Source organism: Mesoplodon bidens (assembly GCF_964165515.1).
Source record: "Mesoplodon bidens genome assembly, contig: HAP1_SCAFFOLD_567, whole genome shotgun sequence".
Lineage (NCBI taxonomy): Eukaryota > Metazoa > Chordata > Mammalia > Artiodactyla > Ziphiidae > Mesoplodon > Mesoplodon bidens.
The window spans coordinates 159,754-178,849 of NW_027671277.1; the positions used below are offsets into that span (position 1 = coordinate 159,754).

The 19,096-nt window shown below is 44.7% G+C and overlaps 1 protein-coding gene across 1 annotated transcript in view; it reads right to left on the bottom strand.

Annotated features, from left to right (window-relative positions):
* The window catches only part of LOC308611612 (forkhead-associated domain-containing protein 1-like), an 88,158-nt gene that overhangs the window by 18,697 nt on the left and 50,365 nt on the right, over positions 1-19,096 (bottom strand). Inside the window, exons 6-9 of the mRNA XM_081260330.1 lie at positions 7,872-7,980; positions 4,086-4,216; positions 1,744-1,833; positions 612-716 (exon numbers count right to left, since the gene is read on the bottom strand). Coding sequence (XP_081116456.1) covers positions 612-716; positions 1,744-1,833; positions 4,086-4,216; positions 7,872-7,980 — 435 coding nt within the window. The remainder of the gene's footprint in view (positions 1-611; positions 717-1,743; positions 1,834-4,085; positions 4,217-7,871; positions 7,981-19,096) is intronic.

Below are 19,096 nucleotides of genomic sequence, written 5' to 3' on the forward strand. Positions count from 1 at the left end.
ACCAACAGAAAGCCAGTGATGAAGCTAAATGACAAAGGAGACGTTAAGGGAGAAACACTAGTAGAGATGAAAAGGGACATTTCATGATGATCTAAAGTTTTGCTCTACAGGAAGTATTAGGATTCTAAATTCATATGCACCTAGTAACACAGCCTCAAAATATATAAAGCAAAAATCGTTCATATTAAAAGAAGAAACACACAAATGACAAACATGTTGAGATTTTTAAAAACATTCTCAATGATGGAACAAAAAGACAAAAAAAATCAATATGAGAATTTAAGTTGGAACAACATCATTGGCAAACTTGGTTTAATGGATCAATTCTTTCTTAGATAATTTCACAATTAAGATTTGAAGGCAGTCTAGGGTAGTGGTTACACACAGGAGCTTTGGAGTCAGGCAGACCTGGATTCAAGTTCTGCCACAACTACTTTATGCAAGTGAACTTGGATAACTTCCTTCACCTCTGTGAGCCTCAGTTTTCCCGACTGTAAAGTGGGGTGAATACCAGTATAGACCGCATGGGGTCATTGTGAGGATGAACAGAGATGATGCAGGTGGAGTGCTTGCCCCAGAGTCGTTCCCAGGCTGACCTGTCCCTGCCATACCTTGCTCTTTTCCCGCAGCGTCATAGAGATCAGGCTCTGCTCGGTACTGCTCCTTTTCAGCTCCACCCTGAGCTTCCTCATATCTTTTTCCATGTCATGGATTTGCTGAAAGAGTTCCAACAACAGGGAAGTCAACTTCACAACTCATTTCATCCAGTTCATTAAGGCAGAAACCTAGTCTGGGATTCGCTTAACTCCTTCCCTTGGGGGACAATTCCACATCTTTGAGGCAAAGTAGACTTTCTTTCAACGGATGCAATGAAAGGGCTGGGTGAGGGAAAATTTGAGTTTCTTTTGAAGATCAGCATGGGTCCTGGATTAAACAGTACAAGATACCTATCCACTTATTAGAGTCTCTTTCCTTGGGGCACATTTTTGAGTTCAATCTAAATAAGGGCTGTTTGGAAGACACAATGGGCACAGTTTGGAAGAAAAGAACAATGACATTTTTCTTTTTTCTCATTTGAGGCAGAGAAGTGTGCTCCTGACAGAGAGAAGAACACATGTCTCCTGCCCCCGTCCCAGGCACCGTCCTTCCCAACGGATGGAAAACGTATGCCTGGTGATGTGCACGAGGGTTCGGGCCGGTACAGGGGGTGAACATTTACATTTAGTGGTCATCTTTTCATTGTATTCATTTTTATGTTCACCTTCCATACAAGACCAGTGATACATTTGCTTTTTATTTTGGTTTTATGAATTGTTGTAAAATTGAATGTATTTAAGCAAAAATACTTCAAGAAGAGTTGTGTTAATAACAGTGCTCAGGGCTGTGATAAAACTTGTGACAGTGGATCATGAAAGTCTGGGCATCACAAGTCCAGGGGTAGGGACCACGTTGAATTTCTAGCAGCATACGGTGGCCACCTCCCGTCCCTTTCCCCAGGGGAAACCTGATGAGGGGCCTTGAGTCAACTGCCCAGAAAATCTGGGGAGAGTGTGTTTTCCATGGTCTTTTCACCCATCTCTTTGAGGCCAGCAAACCAAAGAATTAGGAGACTACATTAACAGACAAACACCCAGAAAGCCCCAGAGCTTGTGCTAGCTAATGGGCCAAGGAACCCCTCCAAAACCCTCAAGGCCACAATCTAGGCTTTCAGTGGACACCTAGGGGTCAGGAGGTTCAACGCACGGTTTTGCAGAGTTTTAACTCGTTCTCTTGGGCTTCCCACTTCTCCTTCTTGGCATCTTCCTTCTGTAACTCTTCTTTCAGCACTGAGCACTGTGGAGAAAAAGGACAAGGCCACGGGGGCTTGGCTGGGGGTCCCAAGTACCTGTGTTCACGCCCAGGAGTGTTTCTTGCTGTATAACCCAATCACACCTCTGAATTCTGAGAGGCGAGACCAATTGTGTGATGGGAGCACGGGATCCTACAGTCCTTCCCAGTTCACCCCTCTCCTGAGTTCTGAGGAATAGAGCATCTAAGTTCCTCTTCAAAAGCCAGCAAACTTCACTTCAGGGGAAATCCAGCTTTGTAGAGTCTGGGTACTTAGGGTGCAGGAATTGGGATGTTTTCACGCTGTGACTGGTGAGGGTGGAGGGGGCCGAGCCAGTGAGCTGGGGTCCATCTTAGGGCTTTTGTGCAGGTTGCATCTCAAAGAAACAACTGCCCCGACTGGTGTGGAGGGGTAAACGGGGCTGTCTTGCCCGAGGGCGGCTTGGCAACAGGCATTAAGGGCATAAGGATGGATGTGCCTTCTTTTGACTCAGCAATTCCCACTTTAGGAATGTACCTTAAGGACAATGACTGGAGAAATAAGTAAATCTGTAGTTTCAAGGATGCTCTTCACAGAATTGTCAGTAACAGTGGGAGAAAAAAAAAAAAGAGGAAAAAACCCAAGTGTTGTTTACAACAGCAGACCACTTTATAACACTGGATACATCCAGGAGAAAGTATGTAGCTTTTAAGGCGAATGATAAGAGCGTTGATTTATTAGCACGGGAAAATAGTAAGTATTGAAAAATTTTAAAAATGTGCATAGTATAAATTAACTATAAAATGATTGATTGATTGATTTCTAGGCAATATATAGAAATAAGACTAGAAGAACATACATGAAAATATTAACACTGATTTCTCAAGGTAGCATTTCCTCTCCTCTCTTTTTATTTTTTCTTCTCAATGTCATCTACCTATTTTTCTAAAATTAACACACATGATGTATGTCATTAAAAAAAAGGCATCTCAAATGTTCACAAGAGCAGTACCCTTGGTGGTGACGAGCCCTTGTGCTATTGGCCAGCACAGTCTAGAGGAGAAGGGACCTCATTCCGAGGTCAACGAGGAAGGTGAAACGGGGACATAAATCATCCAAATGCACTTCAGGAGGTAGAAGAGCCAAGCAGGTGCTGTCTTTGCAGATTCCTTCTACTTAGCACCACCTCTGCATCCCCTTCCCGTACCCAACACACACACACACACACACACACACACACACACACACCCCACATAAAACAGCTAGAGCACATGCCTGGGAAGACACTCTGCTTGGGAGGAACGAATGCAGAGGGCTTGGCCAGGCAGCCAACCCAGGGCAGAGGCAGAAGAGCACAACTAAAACCAGCCTCCCACTTCTCAGAAAACGATTTTGTCATCCCCATTTCACAGATGGGGAAATGGAGGCCAAATAAGTTACAGTGAAAGAAAGCTCTGGGATTGGACCCTGGTCTGTCTGATCCCAAAGCTCGTGCAGTGCCTTTCACCAGCTACAAACTGGGTATGGTACTACGTACCAGGTGTTACTTATTGTGCCTTTTCCTTGGAACCTCAAGATCTGTGCTCACCCCACCCCCATGCAGACCTAGCTATCGGGTAGCCTCTGGGAATCTCTGAGTTGCCACCTGAGATGAAAGCTTTGAGGTTTTACCTTGACTCACAGAAACAGGCACATCATACAAATACTGAGAAATCTTATCCTATAGAGGCAGGATTCTAAAGTTAGCATTGAAGGCAAAAGTTGCAAATAGTCAGTTACATGTAAAAAGCTCTTTGCTTGCCTACCACGTTCATCTTCCATAGAGACATTCTACACACTAAAGTCTAAGGAAGAAATGAGAGTCTGCGTGTTTGCATCTGGATCTTCAGATATTCTGCTTTGAAGACAATTATGAGAACCAGTGGTGCTGGGACCATGATGCAGCCGTGTGGTCATCCTTGCTCACAGAGAGATCGTATTCTGCTTAATATTAAACTTTGCAATGGCAGTATATGCTCATAGGTGTGTTTGTTGCTGGGATTAAACATTCTCATTTATAATAGGGGTTAGAAAATGTTTGCTGGATTTGAAAATCTATTACGCTTATTCTGAGCCACATACACACTGTCCTTTGAAAGGCTTCAGAGAAGTTGGCCACCTGCCCAGCAGCTACCCTCCCTGTGCCCTTGGGCACTGGCCTCATCTCACCACCGTGTGTCATGTGACTCCACTGTGTCTGCTTTTCACAGCTACAATTTGCTGATGACCCAACACTCACTCTGGAGCTGAGGGCTTCGAGCTGGTGATCCTTTCCTTTGTTCTCACTTTTCAGTTGATTCACCTCCTGTTGTAGTTGTTGAACTTGACCATCCTTTACTAACACGTCTCTTTGCAAAGATGACACCATCTCTGTAAAAGAACCAAACCAAACCAAAACAAAAGACTCATGGAGGTCAAAGAGGCAGGAAGGATTATTGGCAACACCATGGCTGTCAGCCAACATTTGGACAAGACTTTCCAAGCCCGGGCCACCACCGGTGCCCTCCTAGGACTGGGGAGGCTTTTTCCAAGGGTTCCAGAGCAGGAATGGGAATGAGAGCAAAGTCCACGGAACAGGGTTTCTGGCTTCAGTGAGAATGAGGGGCAGTCAGCACCAGCGAGAGGAGAAGCCTTTGGGGGCCCCTTGTGGGCACAGGCCGGGCAAACCTGGGAGGAGAGGCCACACCATGGACCTGGGGAACAAAGGCCCAGCACAGGGAAGGTCCAGGAATTCTTCTCCAGAGGCCAGGAGACGGGCGTGTGGCAGAGGGCACTGCTGGACACTATTGATGGGGTGGTTGGTTTCACAGTCCTCTGAGTTTGGACCCCTCTCTACCACTTATTAGCTTGGTGGTCTTAGACAAGCTATTTCACCTCCCACTGTCTGTCCCACACAGAGTTATTGTAAGGGTCAAATGATGTGGCATGTCCCAAGAACACAAAGTGGCTAAATTATGTTTGTTACAGGGAGCCTATTATTTTTCTCGGCAGCCAGCTTCCAAAATGGCCCCAATGATCCCTACCACCTAGAATTCATGCCTTGTGTAGCCCCTCCCACCCTGAATAGGGCTGCCATGGGTAACCAATATGATACTGTGGAAATGACGGACTGTTTCCTCTCAGGCCGGGTCATAAAAGACAGTGGCCTCCCCTTTGCTCTCTCTCGAATCACTCACTCTGGGGGAAGCCAACTGCTGTGTTGAGGAAACTCAAGCAGCCCTAGAGAGAAGCATGTGTGCTCAGGGACTAAGGCCTCCAGCCAATAGCCACATGAGCAGCCATTCGGAAGGGGGATCCTCCGGCTCCACCCGAGGCTTTAGATGACATGACTTATGCCCCAGCCGACATCTTGACTGCAACTCATGAGAACTAAGTCACCCCCCTCTCAAATCCCTGAACTACAGATACTGGGTGAGATAATCAATATTAGTTGGGGATTTATCCATTACATTTTGGGGTAACTTTTTATGCAGCAATAGATAACTACTCCATTACTGTAGTATCATTTTTTTAAACATCTTTATTGGAGTATAATTGCTTTACAATGGTGTGTTAGTTTCTGCTTTATAACCAAGTGAATCAGTTATGCATATACATATCTCCCCATATCTCTTCCCTCTTGCATTGTAGTATCATTTTGAATAAAAGTGGGAAGAAGGGTGCATAAATGCAGTGGTATTGGGTTATCTCCTACGGTTCTTTTCTTGAAAGAACATCAGGCCCAGTTTTAGTGGTAGGTTTCAATCAAGAATGTCTATGAAATAAAGCACAAAATGCTCCAGAATTTCATTTTAAAAATGAGCTTTGCCTCCAGGACACAGTTCAGTTACTTGGAAATCCCTCTGGGGCTTGCCACACTTTGAGTGGGTCCAGCCCATCTCAAGCATTATCCCAACCCAGGTCTGTCCGATTCCCTGATCGGAGAAGGTGGGATCTGAGACAGGCTTGATGCTTGGATGAGGTTTCACTGGCTGACATACGGGAGGAAGGTGAGGACCAGCGAGTTCATCCTTCCATTCCTGGTGCCCAGAACAGCACCTAGCCTGGGGGAGGTGCTCAGAAAATATCTGAGGACATCCCAAGTGAGGGAGGAGCATAAGCAGAGACCTGGGGGCAGCAGGGGGTGGGGCTGGGTGTGATTAAGTTGCAGAGTGAGGCAGAAGAAAAGCACGGATTCATACAGAGATGGGGATTCACGTGCGACTCAGTGCTGTGCCTGGCTTCTACAGCTGTGGGCATGTTTCCTGCTACGCGCTGGCTGCCTTCAGAGTGATGTGCCCCTCCGAGGCTCACTGCCTCCTCCCTGTCACCTGCTTCTCTCCCTCCCCTCGTCTGTGAGTGGTCCCTCCTCTTCAGGTCTCTAGACATGTCAGTTTCGGCTTAAAAAACTCCACTGGATTCCCAAGACCCTTGGAATAATAACCCAGACCCCCCGACCCTGCCCAGCCCCACGATCCCCTGTTCACTCCACGCAGCCTCGCTTACCCTTGGCTTGTCCTTGCCCACCTGAAACAGGTCCTCTCTAAAAGAAGGACATAGCCGTGGAGGATACAGCATAAACTGGTTAGAATCGGCTAGGTCCAAGGGGGCGTAAGATTCGAATTCCAGGGGGAACTGGGGCCTCATTACAGGCTCATTGTAATACATTAGCAAAATGACACACGCACCAGCACCAGGACTGTTCCGAGGCTGACCATAAAGGTCAAAAAGTGGGTGGTGGGGCTTCCCTAGTGGCGCGGTGGTTGAGATTCCGCCTGCCGATGCAGGGGACATGGGTTCGTGCCCCGGTCCGGGAAGATCCCACATGCCGTGGAGCGGATGGGCCCGTGAGCCATGGCCGCTGAGCCTGCGCATCCGGAGCCTGTGCTCCGCAACGGGAGAGGCCACAACAGCGAGAGGCCCACATACAGAAAAAAAAAAAAAAGTGGGTGGTGGCCCAATGCCTGGAAATCCCCGCCCCTTCCCCAAAATATTAGAGTTGTCCCAATCCTCCCACTCATTAGCCTATAAAATTACCCAGCCCATAAAAACTAACCGCCCCATATTTGGGGGCCTCTAGCCTTCTGAGATGGCCCACACTCTGTCTGTGGAGTGTGTTTCTCTCTAAAGAAATCCACTTCTTACTTTGTCTCTCACTGAATTCTTTCTGCGATGAGACATAAAGAACCTGAGCTTTATTAAGTCCCGAGACCACATGCGTGATCTCGATTAAAAGATAGTGGGTTCTGACTGGGTTCGAGTTCCAGCCCACGGGTTCAAGTCCCACCTGAGTTCCATGGTTGCACACCCACTAAGCTGGTCCCCCTTGGCCTCCCCGCCTTGAAGCCTTGGCCACCACGACACACAGTTTATTTTCTCCACAGCACCACTGCTCTCTGAAGTGGGCTTGTTTATTCATCCGTTTACTTTTATTGTCTGTCACCCCCTCCCAAATCTGTGAGTACAGGAATCTGACTGTCTTGCTTGGCTCTCCCTCCCCGGAGCCTGGAACGGGGCCTGACACCTTGAAGGAGCTCAAGAAACATGTTGAAGCAATGAAGGAATCCAGGGAATCAAAGCTCAGCTACAGCTGTGCGTTGGCTGCCCCTCTCCCAACCCAAGCCCTTTATCAGGGAACCACCTCTGATCAAATTAGAAAATGGTTTCCCTTGGGCCCAAGTGCACTCGGCTGAAATGTGTGAGACAATGGGTGCCTTAAAGGAGTGACCCCATTTTGTCCACGCTCTAGTTTGCACTCAGGCTGCTTTGTGGAACCACCCAAGCCACAAGGCGACCTGTGTTCTCCCTGGTGGGGCCAGTGCTCAGGAGACCTTGTAGCCAAGAGATACCATTCTCTCAAATATTTACCAGGCCCTGCCCTCGGAACTGGGTGGCAAGAAACCTCCACTGAGGGAGAACTCTAATGCACCGACACGGGTGATCCCTGAGGCTGCACCCAGGTCACGGGCACAGGTGTGCTGGTTGACTGGTGATGTCTGCAGGGGGAGGGCAGAAGCTCTGGGGCCTGAATGCAGAAGGGCCTCACCTGACGTGATGGCGGCCTCCCTCCTTAAGTTCTCGGCCTCGTGCTTCAGGGAGGTGATTTCCAGGGTCTGGCTCAGCACCTGGTTGTAGCCTTGCTGTAGGGCACTGATCTGTGGAAGGAGGCAACACACAGTCAGAGGGGGCCAGCCAGGCCTGCAGGACACGCCGGTACTTCTCCAACGTTGGGCAAAGAGTCGGGCTGATCTTGGATCGGGGTGTTGGGGAAACCAAGGTTTTCAGTTGTCACTAGTGGAAGGGGCAGGAGGGGCCTGTTCCTTCAGTGACCACCATGACATCAGTCCTCAAGACATGAACCTTATCTTTGTGGCCACCCAGGGGCTCCGGTGCTGCTGTCTTCCTATGACCTGTGGGTTTTCAGCCATAAATAGACCAGCTGTTGGTTCCAGATCATCCAGCACTGACTGGATGCACAGCAAAGTTCAAGAGCCGGGAGCAGGTTATGAAATGAATTCCCTCTAATGAGAATAGAGGGTAGTTTATACCTCACAGAACACTCCAGAATTTACAAAGCCCATTCACACATGCTACCCTGATACTAGTCACAGCGTTGCTGAAGGCTGACGTTCCCATTAATGTGCCCATTTTGCAAGGGAGCCAGGTTGAGACTCAGAGAGGCGAGGCCCCCTGCTCGGGATCACGCGGCTGGTCAGACGTGGAGTCTGATTCAAACCCAGTCTTTAGTTGCCTGGTTCCTCCTTCCCAGGTGGCTTTAGGAATGAGTTTGAGAAGTTGGAGGCTGTAAAGCACGGCATGGACTCGGGAGCCGGACTGTGGCCTTCAAGTCCTGTCTCTGCCAGTTAACGGGCTTTGTGAACACAAGGAGGACACCATATTCTGTTTCCTTTTGTTCAGTCTGTACGTGGGGTGATGGTAGTCCCAACCTGATAGGATTGTTAGAAGTATTTTAATAAGTTAACATGTGTACAAGTGCTCAGATCAAGCCTGGCACACGGCACCGGGGGATGAGCTATGACGGTCCTCTCCTCTGACTACCCACGGGGTGTTTTTTTTCTTTTGTTTTGGGTTTATTTGGGGTTTTTTTTGCGGTATGTGGGCCTCTCACTGTTGTGGCCTCTCCCATTGTGGAGCACAGGCTCCGGTCGCGCAGGCTCAGCGACCATGGCTCAGGGGCCCAGCCACTCCACAGCATGTGGTATCTTTCCGGACCGGGGCACGAACCTGTGTCCCCTGCATCGGCATGCGGACTCTCAACCACTGCGCCATCAGGGAAGCCCTCACGGTGTGTTTTAGCTTCAACTTCCCTCGTCCGTCTCTGGGGAAGGTAGTTGGTAATCTTTATGTGTGCATTTGTAAGCCTTGCCAGGCTCACTTAAACGCCAGTGTGGTTGTTATTAAGAGGAAATACAGGGGCTTCCCTGGTGACGAGGTGGGTGACAGTCCGCCTGCCGATGCAGGTGACGCGGGTTCGTGACCCAGTCCGGGAAGATCCCACATGCCGCGGTGCGGCTGGGTCTGTGGGCCATGGCCTCCGAGCTTGCGCATCCGGAGCCTGTGCTCCGCAATGGGAGAGGCCACAACAGTGAGAGGCATGTGTACCACAAAAAAAATAATAATAATAAAAAAATAAAGGAAATACAGGAATCGTGGGTGGGAGCACCACAGGCCGGCTCTATCTATGGCTGCTGTGAGCACCCTCTAAGTCCATGGCTCAGAGCCCCCTCAAGGGCGGGCCCCCCTCCAGGGGTCTAGGTCTACACGTGGGGTGCGGAAGGCTCTCCATCAAATGCAACGTTGGTAAGGGCCCGAAAGTAGCTGCCAGGCCTTGGCCTCCACAGAGCAGGTACCCGAGAGGCCAGGGAAGAGAGCTGGGCCCAGAACCCCCTCCCTCTTGGTCTGATGTGGCCAGACTGCTTGTTCTGATTGGCCCGGACATTCCCACCTCAAGGTGCACTGTGGGCCTTTGCCCTGTGATTTATCAGATGTCAGGCCTCAGTACTCCCACAGGGACACGTTTATTGGGGCATAAATGTCAAGCAATCCGTAGACAGGACAAGAGCTAGCTTGTTTTTTTTTTTTTTTTTTTCGCTGTACGCGGGCTTCTCACTGTTGTGGCCTCTCCCGTTGTGGAGCACACGCTCCGGAAGTGCAGGCTCAGTGGCCATGGCCCACGGGCCCAGCCGCTCCGCAGCATGTGGGATCTTCCCAGACCGGGGCACGAACCCGCGTCACCTGCATCGGCAGGCGGACTGTCAACCACTGCACCACCAGGGAAGCCCAACTAGCTTGTTTTGATAGATCAAAACGGAAGTGACAAGGAGAAGGATGAAATTTCTTTTCTTTTTTAAAAAATAAATTTTATTTATTTATTTATTTTTGGTGTGTTGGGTCTTTGTTGCGGTGCATAGGCTTATTGTGGTGCCTTCTCTTGTTGCAGAGCCTGGGCTCTAAGCACACGGGCTTCAGTAGTTGTGGCACGAGTGCTCAGTAGTTGTGGCGCACAGGCTTACATGCTCCACGGCATGTGGGATCTTCCCGGACCAGGGCTCGATCCCGTGTCCCCTGCACTGGCAGGCGGATCCCTAACCATTGTGCCACCAGGGAAGTCCTGGGTGCAATTTCTTTGTTCTCCTAAGGTAAGGTTGCCAGAGTTAGGGGAAGAAAAAAGGATGTTCACTTAAAATAGGATTTCAGATAATGAATAATATTTTAGTGCAAGTGTGTCCCATGCAATATTTGGGACACACACTAAAACGAAATTCTAAAATTCAAATTTAACTGGGTGTCCTTACTTTATCTGGCAACCCCACCCGAAGAGAGTTCCTAAACTTCAGTCATTCATATACCACTTTCACTATTTTTCCCATGTCTCTTGGCTAGTCCCACTATAATTTCTTAGCATTTTTCGTAGAAGCAGCTCCCTTTTTAAACTTAAAAGCGTGCATTAAATTAAAAATAACTGTTATAAGAGTAAATAGAGACTCAGTGTCTTAAATAAAAATAATCCCTCCAAAAGAAGAAATACAGGAATTTCCCTGTTTACCATCAGACCAGGTTGCAGGCATCACACTAAAGGGAAAAAAAAAAAGATTGGGGGGAGGTGGTGGGCATGCCCAGGTAATGGAGTTCGGGCGTGCTGATATGGCCACCAGATGGCGCTCACAGCCTTTGGTCTTGGTTTGTGTCCTTGGAAATCTTGTCATTATTACTCTGGTAGAGTTAACAGAGGCGTCAAGGTCTCACAAGTTTTCTGACTCGTTTCATGCACCAACATGGTTCAGAGTCTATGACATTTGGGGCAGTTACATTTACTTTTTCCCTGGGGCACCTGAGACATTATTGGGGGGGGTCTATGCTAGAAGTTGCGGGGACACAGGCCACTCTGACCCCCACTCTCCCCAAGGCTATACTTTTGCATGTTTGTGCTTTGGAAACTTTGAGTGAAACAATTCTTTCACATCTTACTTTTCTCTGTTGGGGGGAAATACAACTTTTCCATAAAAGGTCCTTGGAACACTGAAAGTGTTTGTAAGCTCTTCTCAGCTTAATGCTTTTATTTGCATGATACCAGAGATAGAACACACAGAGACAAACTTCCAGAATGGAAAACATATGTTCCTCTCTAAGACTCCAGTGGTTTTGACAGATTGAAAATATTTCAATCTGAGTGTCAGAGTTTTAGGATTTCGGATTGCTGGAAAACTCCAAAGAGTCTTCAAACCTCTTTGATACTTTTACTATCAAAATAAATATCCATATTGTTTGTAATGGCATAAATTCCAAGATGTTTAATGTCTGTTAAGCTGTGTAATAAAATGGGCACTGAATCATAAGAAAGTTAAGAGTGCTAGGAGGAGTGATTGTTTCAGGATGATAATTTGGCTTCTAATTACCACAGGCGTATAAGAGCACATGGAGGTAAGAATTTTCTAGTGATACTGTAGCAGATCGAAGATCTCTGAGAGCAAATCATTATGCACACACCTTCGGGGACCAGGGAAAACACATAAAGTAATCAGAACCATAAATCAACCTGCCATGTGGCTTACACTTCTGGTGGAATGCTCTGCAGGCAGTAGAATAGTTAAGAAACTAAAATGTCAGTGGATGAAACTCGATTTGAGTTCAAACCGATGGAGCCTCTGGTTCATATATGCCTTGCTATAAAATATTCTTCTTCAGTTATAAGTGAAGCTCCAGGGGTAGGGGAGGCAAGAGCATGAGGCATCAGTGTAATTATTTCTAGATAATTTCTTTGTAAAAAACATTTTTCCCCCAGATATCGGCAGCCACTTTAAATAAAACTCAAATTGGGACCGGCTGATATTCAAAGATATGTGGAAATTATATAATATTCTATGTCAAATATATTTCAATTATTTAAAAAAAGGTATGTGGGGAATTGCCTGGCAGTCCAGTGGTTAGGACTCTGTGCTTCCACTGCTGGAGGCCTGGGTTTGATCCCTGGTCAGGGAACTAAGATCCTGCAAGCCGCGTGGTATGGCCCAAAATAAAAAAGGTATGTGGGAATAATTCAGCCTCATCCATGTACCTGAAAAAGACATGTCATTTTCTCAGGAAAGCTCTGAAATGGGAGAATAACTGAAAGGAATATTTCAGCAAAATTGGGTTCAGTTCAAGAAAAAGATGCTCATTAATGTGTCAGCTACATGTCAAGGTAGCTGTTTGCACTAATAATTCCTACAGGACCTGTTACTTTCATTGTTTTTTCAAAACCAGGTTTGAAGGAGAGTCATTAGTTCATTTAAATATTAGAGCATGTATTTGTTGACTTGTTTATTCTGTCTCCCTCACTAGAGCATAACAGGGGGAAGGATCATGTCTGTCTTGTTCTCTACTGAATTCTCAGAGCCTGGAAGAGGGCATGGCACGGGATAGGCCCCCCAAAATATTTATTTGGATTAATGGACGGATGGATGGATGGATGAATAAAGAACAAACAAACAGACACGGTCCTAACAGAGTTCTAGAAGGTTACTGGGCCCAACCTTTGCCTTCATGGAGCTTACAGTTTCCTGCTAGAATCTCCTAGGTTCACCATACACAATCTGTGTCCTTTCTAGAGCACCATTTCTAGGATTGAAACTGTGTACCTAGAATCGGTTACAGAGGGAAAGACAGTAAACAGAGAACAAGAGAACAAAGGCCTCCAAGCATTGACTACGGTTTTTTTTTTCCTCTCTCCTTTTTTAAAATGTTTATTTATTTATTTATATTTTTCTTATTAGTCACCCTTTTTATACACATCAGTGTATACATGTAAATCCCAATCTCTCAATTCATCATACCACCACCCCCACCCCCTGCCACTTTCCCCCCTTGGTGTCCATACGTTTGTTCTCTACATGTGTGTCTCAATTTCTGCTCTGCAAATTGGTTCATCTTTACCATTTTTCTAGGTTCCACACATATGCGTTAATATAGGATATTTGTTCTTCTCTTTCTGACTTACTTCACTCTGTATGGCAGTCTCTAGATGCATCCACGTCTCTACAAATGACCCAATTTTGTTCCTTTTTATGGCTGAGTAATATTCCATTGTATATATGTACCACTTCCTCTTTAACCATTCGTCCGTCGATGGGCATTTAGGTTGCTTCCATGATCTGGCTATTGTAAATAGTACTGCAATGAACATTGGGGTGCATGTGGCTTTTTGAATTATGGTTTTCTCTGGGTATATGCCCAGTTGTGGGATTGCTGGGTCCTATGGTAATTCTATTTTTAGTTTTTTAAGGAACCTCCATACTGTTCTCCATAGTGGCTGTATCAATTTACATTCCCACCAACAGTGCAAGAGGGTCCCCTTTTCTCCACACCTTCTCCAGCATTTGTTGTTTGTAGATTTTCTGATGATGCCCATTCTAACTGGTGTGAGGTGATACCTCATTGCAGTTTTGATTTGCATTTCTCTAATAATTAATGATGTTGAGCAGCTTTTCATGTGCTTCTTGGCCAGCGGTATATCTTCTTTGGAGAAATGTCTATTTAGGTATTCTGCACATTTTTGGATTGGGTTGTTTGTTTTTTTAATATTGAGCTGCATGAGCTCTTTATATATTTTGGATATTAATCATTTGTCAGTTGCTTCCTTTGCAAATATTTTCCCCCAGTCTGAGGGTTGTCTTTTCATCCTGTTTATGGTTTCCTTTGCTGTGCAAAAGCTTTGAAGTTTCATTAGGTCCCATTTGTTTATTTTTGTATTTATTTCCATTACTCTAGGAAGTGGATCAAAAAATATCTTGCTGTGATTTATGTCAAAGAGTGTTCTTCCTATGTTTTCCTCTAAGAATTTTAGAGTGTCTGGTCTTACATTTAGGTCTCTAATCCGTTTTGAGTTTATTTTTGTGTATGGCGTTAGGGAGTGTTCTAATTTCATTCTTTTACATGTAGCTGTCCAGTTTTCCCATCACCACTTATTGAAGAGACTCTCTTTTCTCCACTGTATATCCTTGACTCCTTTGTCATAGATTAGTTGACCATAGGTGTGTGGGTTTATCTCTGGGCTTTCTATTCTGTTCCATTGACCTATATTTCTGTTTTTGTGCCAGTACCATATTGTCTTGATTACTGTGGCTTTGTAGTATAGGCTGAAGTTAGGGAGTCTGATTCCTCCAGCTCCGTTTTTTTTCCTCAAGACTGCTTTGGCTATTCGGGGTCTTTTGTGTCTCCACACAAATTTTAAGCTTTTTTGTTCTAGTTCTCTAAAAAATGCCATTGGTAATTTGATAGGGATTGCATTGAATCTGTAGATTGCTTTGGGTAGTAGAGTCATTTTCACAATATTGATGCTTGCAATCCAAGAACATGGTATATCTCTCCATCTGTTGCTATCATCTTTAATTGCTTTCATCAGTGTCTTACAGTTTTCTGCATACAGGTCTTTGTCTCCCTAGGTAGGTTTATTCCTAGGTATTGTATTTTTTGGTTGCAGTGGTACATGAGAGTGTTTCCTTAATTTCTCTTTCAGATTTTTCATCATTAGTGTATAGGAATGCAAGAGATTTCTGTGCATTCATTTTGTGTCCTGCAACTTTACCAAGTTCATTGATTAGCTCTAGTAGATTTCAGGTGGCATCTTTAGGATTCTCTCTGTAGAGTATCCTGTCATCTGCAAACAGTGACAGTTTTACTTCTTCTTTTTCAATTTGGATTCCTTTTATTGCTTTTTCTTCACTGATTGCTGTGGCTAGGACTTCCAAAACTCTGTTGAAGAATAGTAGTGAGAGTGGACATCCTTGTCTTGTTCCTGATCTTAGAGGAAATGTTTTCAGTTTTTCACCATTGAGAATGATGTTTGCTGTGGCTTTGTCATATATGGCCTTTACTATGGTGAAGTAGGTTCCGTCTATGCCCACTTTCTGGAGAGTTTTTATCATAAATCAGAGTTGAATTTTGTCAAAAGCTTTTTCTGCATCCATTGAGATGATCATATGGTTTTTCTTTTTCAATTTGTTAATATGGTGTATCACATTGATTGATTTGCATATATTGAAGAATCCTTGCCTCTCTGGGGTAAATCCCAATTGATCATGGTGTATGATCCTTTTCATGTGTTGCTGGATTCTGTTTGCTAGTATTTTGTTGAGGATTTTTGCATCTATATTCATCAGTGATATTGGTCTGTAATTTTCTTTTTTTGTAGTATCTTTGTCTGGTTTTGGTATCAGGGTGATGGTGGCCTCAGAGAATGAGTTTGGGAGTGTTCCTTCCTCTGCAATTTTTTGGAAGAGTTTGAGAAAGATGGGTGTTAGCTCGTCTCTAAATGTTTGATAGCATTCACCTGTGAAGCCTTCTGGTCCTGGACTTCTGTTTGTTGGAAGATTTTTAATCACAGTTTCAATTTCATTACTTGTGATTGGTCTGTTCATATTTTCTATTTCTTCCTGGTTCAGACTTGAAAGGTTATAACTTTCTAAGAATTTGTTCATGTCTTCCAGGTTGTCCATTTTATTGGCATAGAGTTGCTTGTAGTTGTCTCTTAGGATGCTTTGTATTTCTGCGGTGTCTGTTGTAACTTCTTTTTCCTTTCTAATTTTATTGATTTGAGTCCTCTCCCTCTTTTTCTTGATGAGTCTGGCTAATGGTTTATCAATTTTGTTTAACTTCTCAAAGAACCAGCTTTTAGTTTTATTGATTTTTGCTATTGTTTTCTTTGTTTCTATTTCATTTATTTCTGCTCTGATCTTTATGATTTCTTTCCTTCTGCTCACTTTGGGTTTTGTTTGTTCTTCTTTCTCTAGTTCCTTTAGGTGTAACGTTAGATTGTTTATTTAAGATTTTTCTTGTTTCTTGAGGTAGGCTTGTATAGCTATGAACTTCCCTCTTAGAACTATGGGATGCTTTTGTTGCATCCCATAGGTTTTGGATCATCGTGTTTTCATTGTCATTTGTCTCAAGGTATTTTTTGATTTCCTCTTTGATTTCTTCAGTGATCTCTTGGTTATTTAGTAACATACTGTTTAGCCTCTATGTGTTTCTGTTTTTTACAGGTTTTCCCCTGTAATTCATTTCTAATCTCATAGCGTTGTGGTCAGAAAAGATGCTTGATATGATTTTAATTTTCTTAAATTTCCTGAGGCTTGATTTGTGACCCAAGACGTGATCTATCCTGGAAAATGTTCCGTGCGCACTTGAGAAGAAAGTGTAATCTGCTGTTTTAGGATGGAATGTCCTACAAATATTAATTAAATCTATCTGGTCTATTGTGTCATTTAAAGCTTGTGTTTCCTTATTAATTTTCTCTTTGGATGATCTGTCCATTGGTGTAAGTGAGGTGTTCAAGTCCCCCACTATTATTGTGTTACTGTTGATTTCCTCTTTTAGAGCTGTTAGTGATTGCCTTTTGTATTGAGGTGTTCCTATGTTGGGTGCATATATATTTATAATTGTTATATCTTCCTCTTGGATTGATCCCTTGATCATTACGTAGTGTCCTTCCTTGTCTCTTGTAACATTCTTTATTTTAAAGTGTATTTTACCTGATATGAGTATTGCTACTCCAGCTTTCCTTTGATTTCCATTTGCATGGAATATCTTTTTCCATCCCCTCACTTTCAGTCTGTATGTGTCCCTAGGTCTGAAGTGGGTCGCCTGGAGACAGCATATAGATGGGTCTTGTTTTTGTATCCTTTCAGCAACCCTGTGTCTTTTGGTTGGAGCATTTGATCCATTCACGTTTACGGTAATTATCGATATGTGTGTTTCTATGACCATTTTCTTAATTGTTTTGGGTTTGTTTTTGTAGGTCCTTTTCTTCTCTTGTGTTTCCCACTTAGAGAAGTTCCTTTAACATTTGTTGTAGAGCTGGTTTGGTGGTGCTCAATTCTCTTAGCTTTTGCTTGTCTGTCAAGCTTTTGATTTCTCCATCGAATCTCAATGAGATCCTTGCTGGGTAGAGTAATCTTGGTTGTAGGTTCTTCCCTTTCATCACTTTAAGTATATCATGCCACTCCCTTCTGGCTTGTAGAGTTTCTGCTGAGAAATCAGCTGTTAACCTTCTGGGAGTTCCCTTGTATGTTATTTGTCATTTTTCCCTTGCTGCTGTCAATAATTTTTCTTTAATTTTTGCCAAGTTGATTACTATGTGTCTCGGTGTGTTTCTCCTTGGGTTTCTCCTGTATGGGACTCTCTCTGCTTCCTGGACTTGGGTGGCTATTTCCTTTCCAATGTTAGGGAAGTTTTTGACTATAATCTCTTCAATATCTTCTCGGGTCCTTTCTCTCTCTCTTCTCCTTCTGGGACCCGTATAATGTGAACGTTGTTGTGTTTAATGTTGTCCCAGAGGTCTCTTAAGCTGTCTTCATTTCTTTTCATTCTTTTTTCTTTATTCTGTTCCGCAGCAGTGAATTCCACCATTCTGTCTTCCAGGTCACTTATCCGTTCTTTTGCCTCAGTTATTCTATTGATTCCTTCTAGTGTGTTTTTTTTTTCAGTTATTGTATTCTTCATCTCTATTTGTTTGTTCTTGAATTCTTCTGGATCTTTGTTAAACATTTCTTGCATCTTCTCGATCTTTGCCTCCATTCTTTTTCTGAGGTCCAGAATCATCTTCACTATCATTATTCTGAATTCTTTTTCTGGAAGGTTGCCTATCTCCATTTCATTTAGTTGTTTTCTGGGGTTTTACCTTGTTCCTTCATCTGTTACATAGCCCTCTGCCTTTTCATCTTTTCTGTCTTTCTGTGAATATTGTTTTTGTTTCACAAGCTGCAGGATTGTAGTTCTTCTTGTTGCTGCTGTCTGCCCTCTGGTGGATGAGGCTATCTAAGAGGCTTGTGGAAGTTTCCTGATAGGAGGGACTGGTGGTGGGTAGAGCTGGCTGTGGCATTGGTAGGCAGAGCTCAGTAAAACTTTAATCTGCTTGTCTGCTGATGGGTGGGTCTGGGTTCCCTCCCTGTTAGTTGTTTGGCCTGAAGTGACCCAACACTGGAGCCTACCCAGGCTCTTTGGTGGAGCTAAGGGCAGACTCTGGGAGGGCTCATGCCAAGGAATACTTCCCAGAACTTCTGCTGCCAGTGCCCTTGTCCCTTGGTGAGCCACAGCTGTCCCCTGCCTCTGCAGGAGACCCACCAACACTAGCAGGTAGATCTGGTTCAGTCTCCTAGGGGGGTCACTGCTCCTTCCCCTGGGTCCCAATGCACACACTACTTTGTGTGTGCCCTCCAAGAGTGGAATCGCTCTTTCCCCCAGTCCTGCCAAAGTCCTGCAATCAAATCCCACTAGCCTTCAAAGTCTGAGTCTCTAGGAATTCCTCCTCCCATTGCTGGACCCCCAGGTTGGGAAGCCCGACGTGGGGCTCAGAACCTTCACTCCAGTGGGTGGACTTTTGTGGTATAAGTGTTCTCCAGTTTGTGAGTCACCCACCCAGCAGTGATGGGATTTGATTTCATTGGGATTGCACCCCTCCTACTGTCTCATTGCGCCTTCTCCTTTGTCTTTGCATGTGGGGTATCTTTTTTGGTGAGTTCCAGTGTCTTCCTGTCGATGATTGTTCAGCAGTTAGTTGTGATTCCAGTGTTCTCGAAAGAGGGAGTGAGAGCATGTCCTTCTACTCCGCCATGTTGAACCAAATCTGACTATGGTTTTAAGCAGAATTATGCACTGAGGCCAAAATTCATCAATGACCTATTGCTTTTTTATCAACTTTGTTGAGATATAATTTATGTACAAGATCAGGGGCCAATTTTAAAGTAGTTCTTTAAAACTTAAAAAAAAATTTTTTTT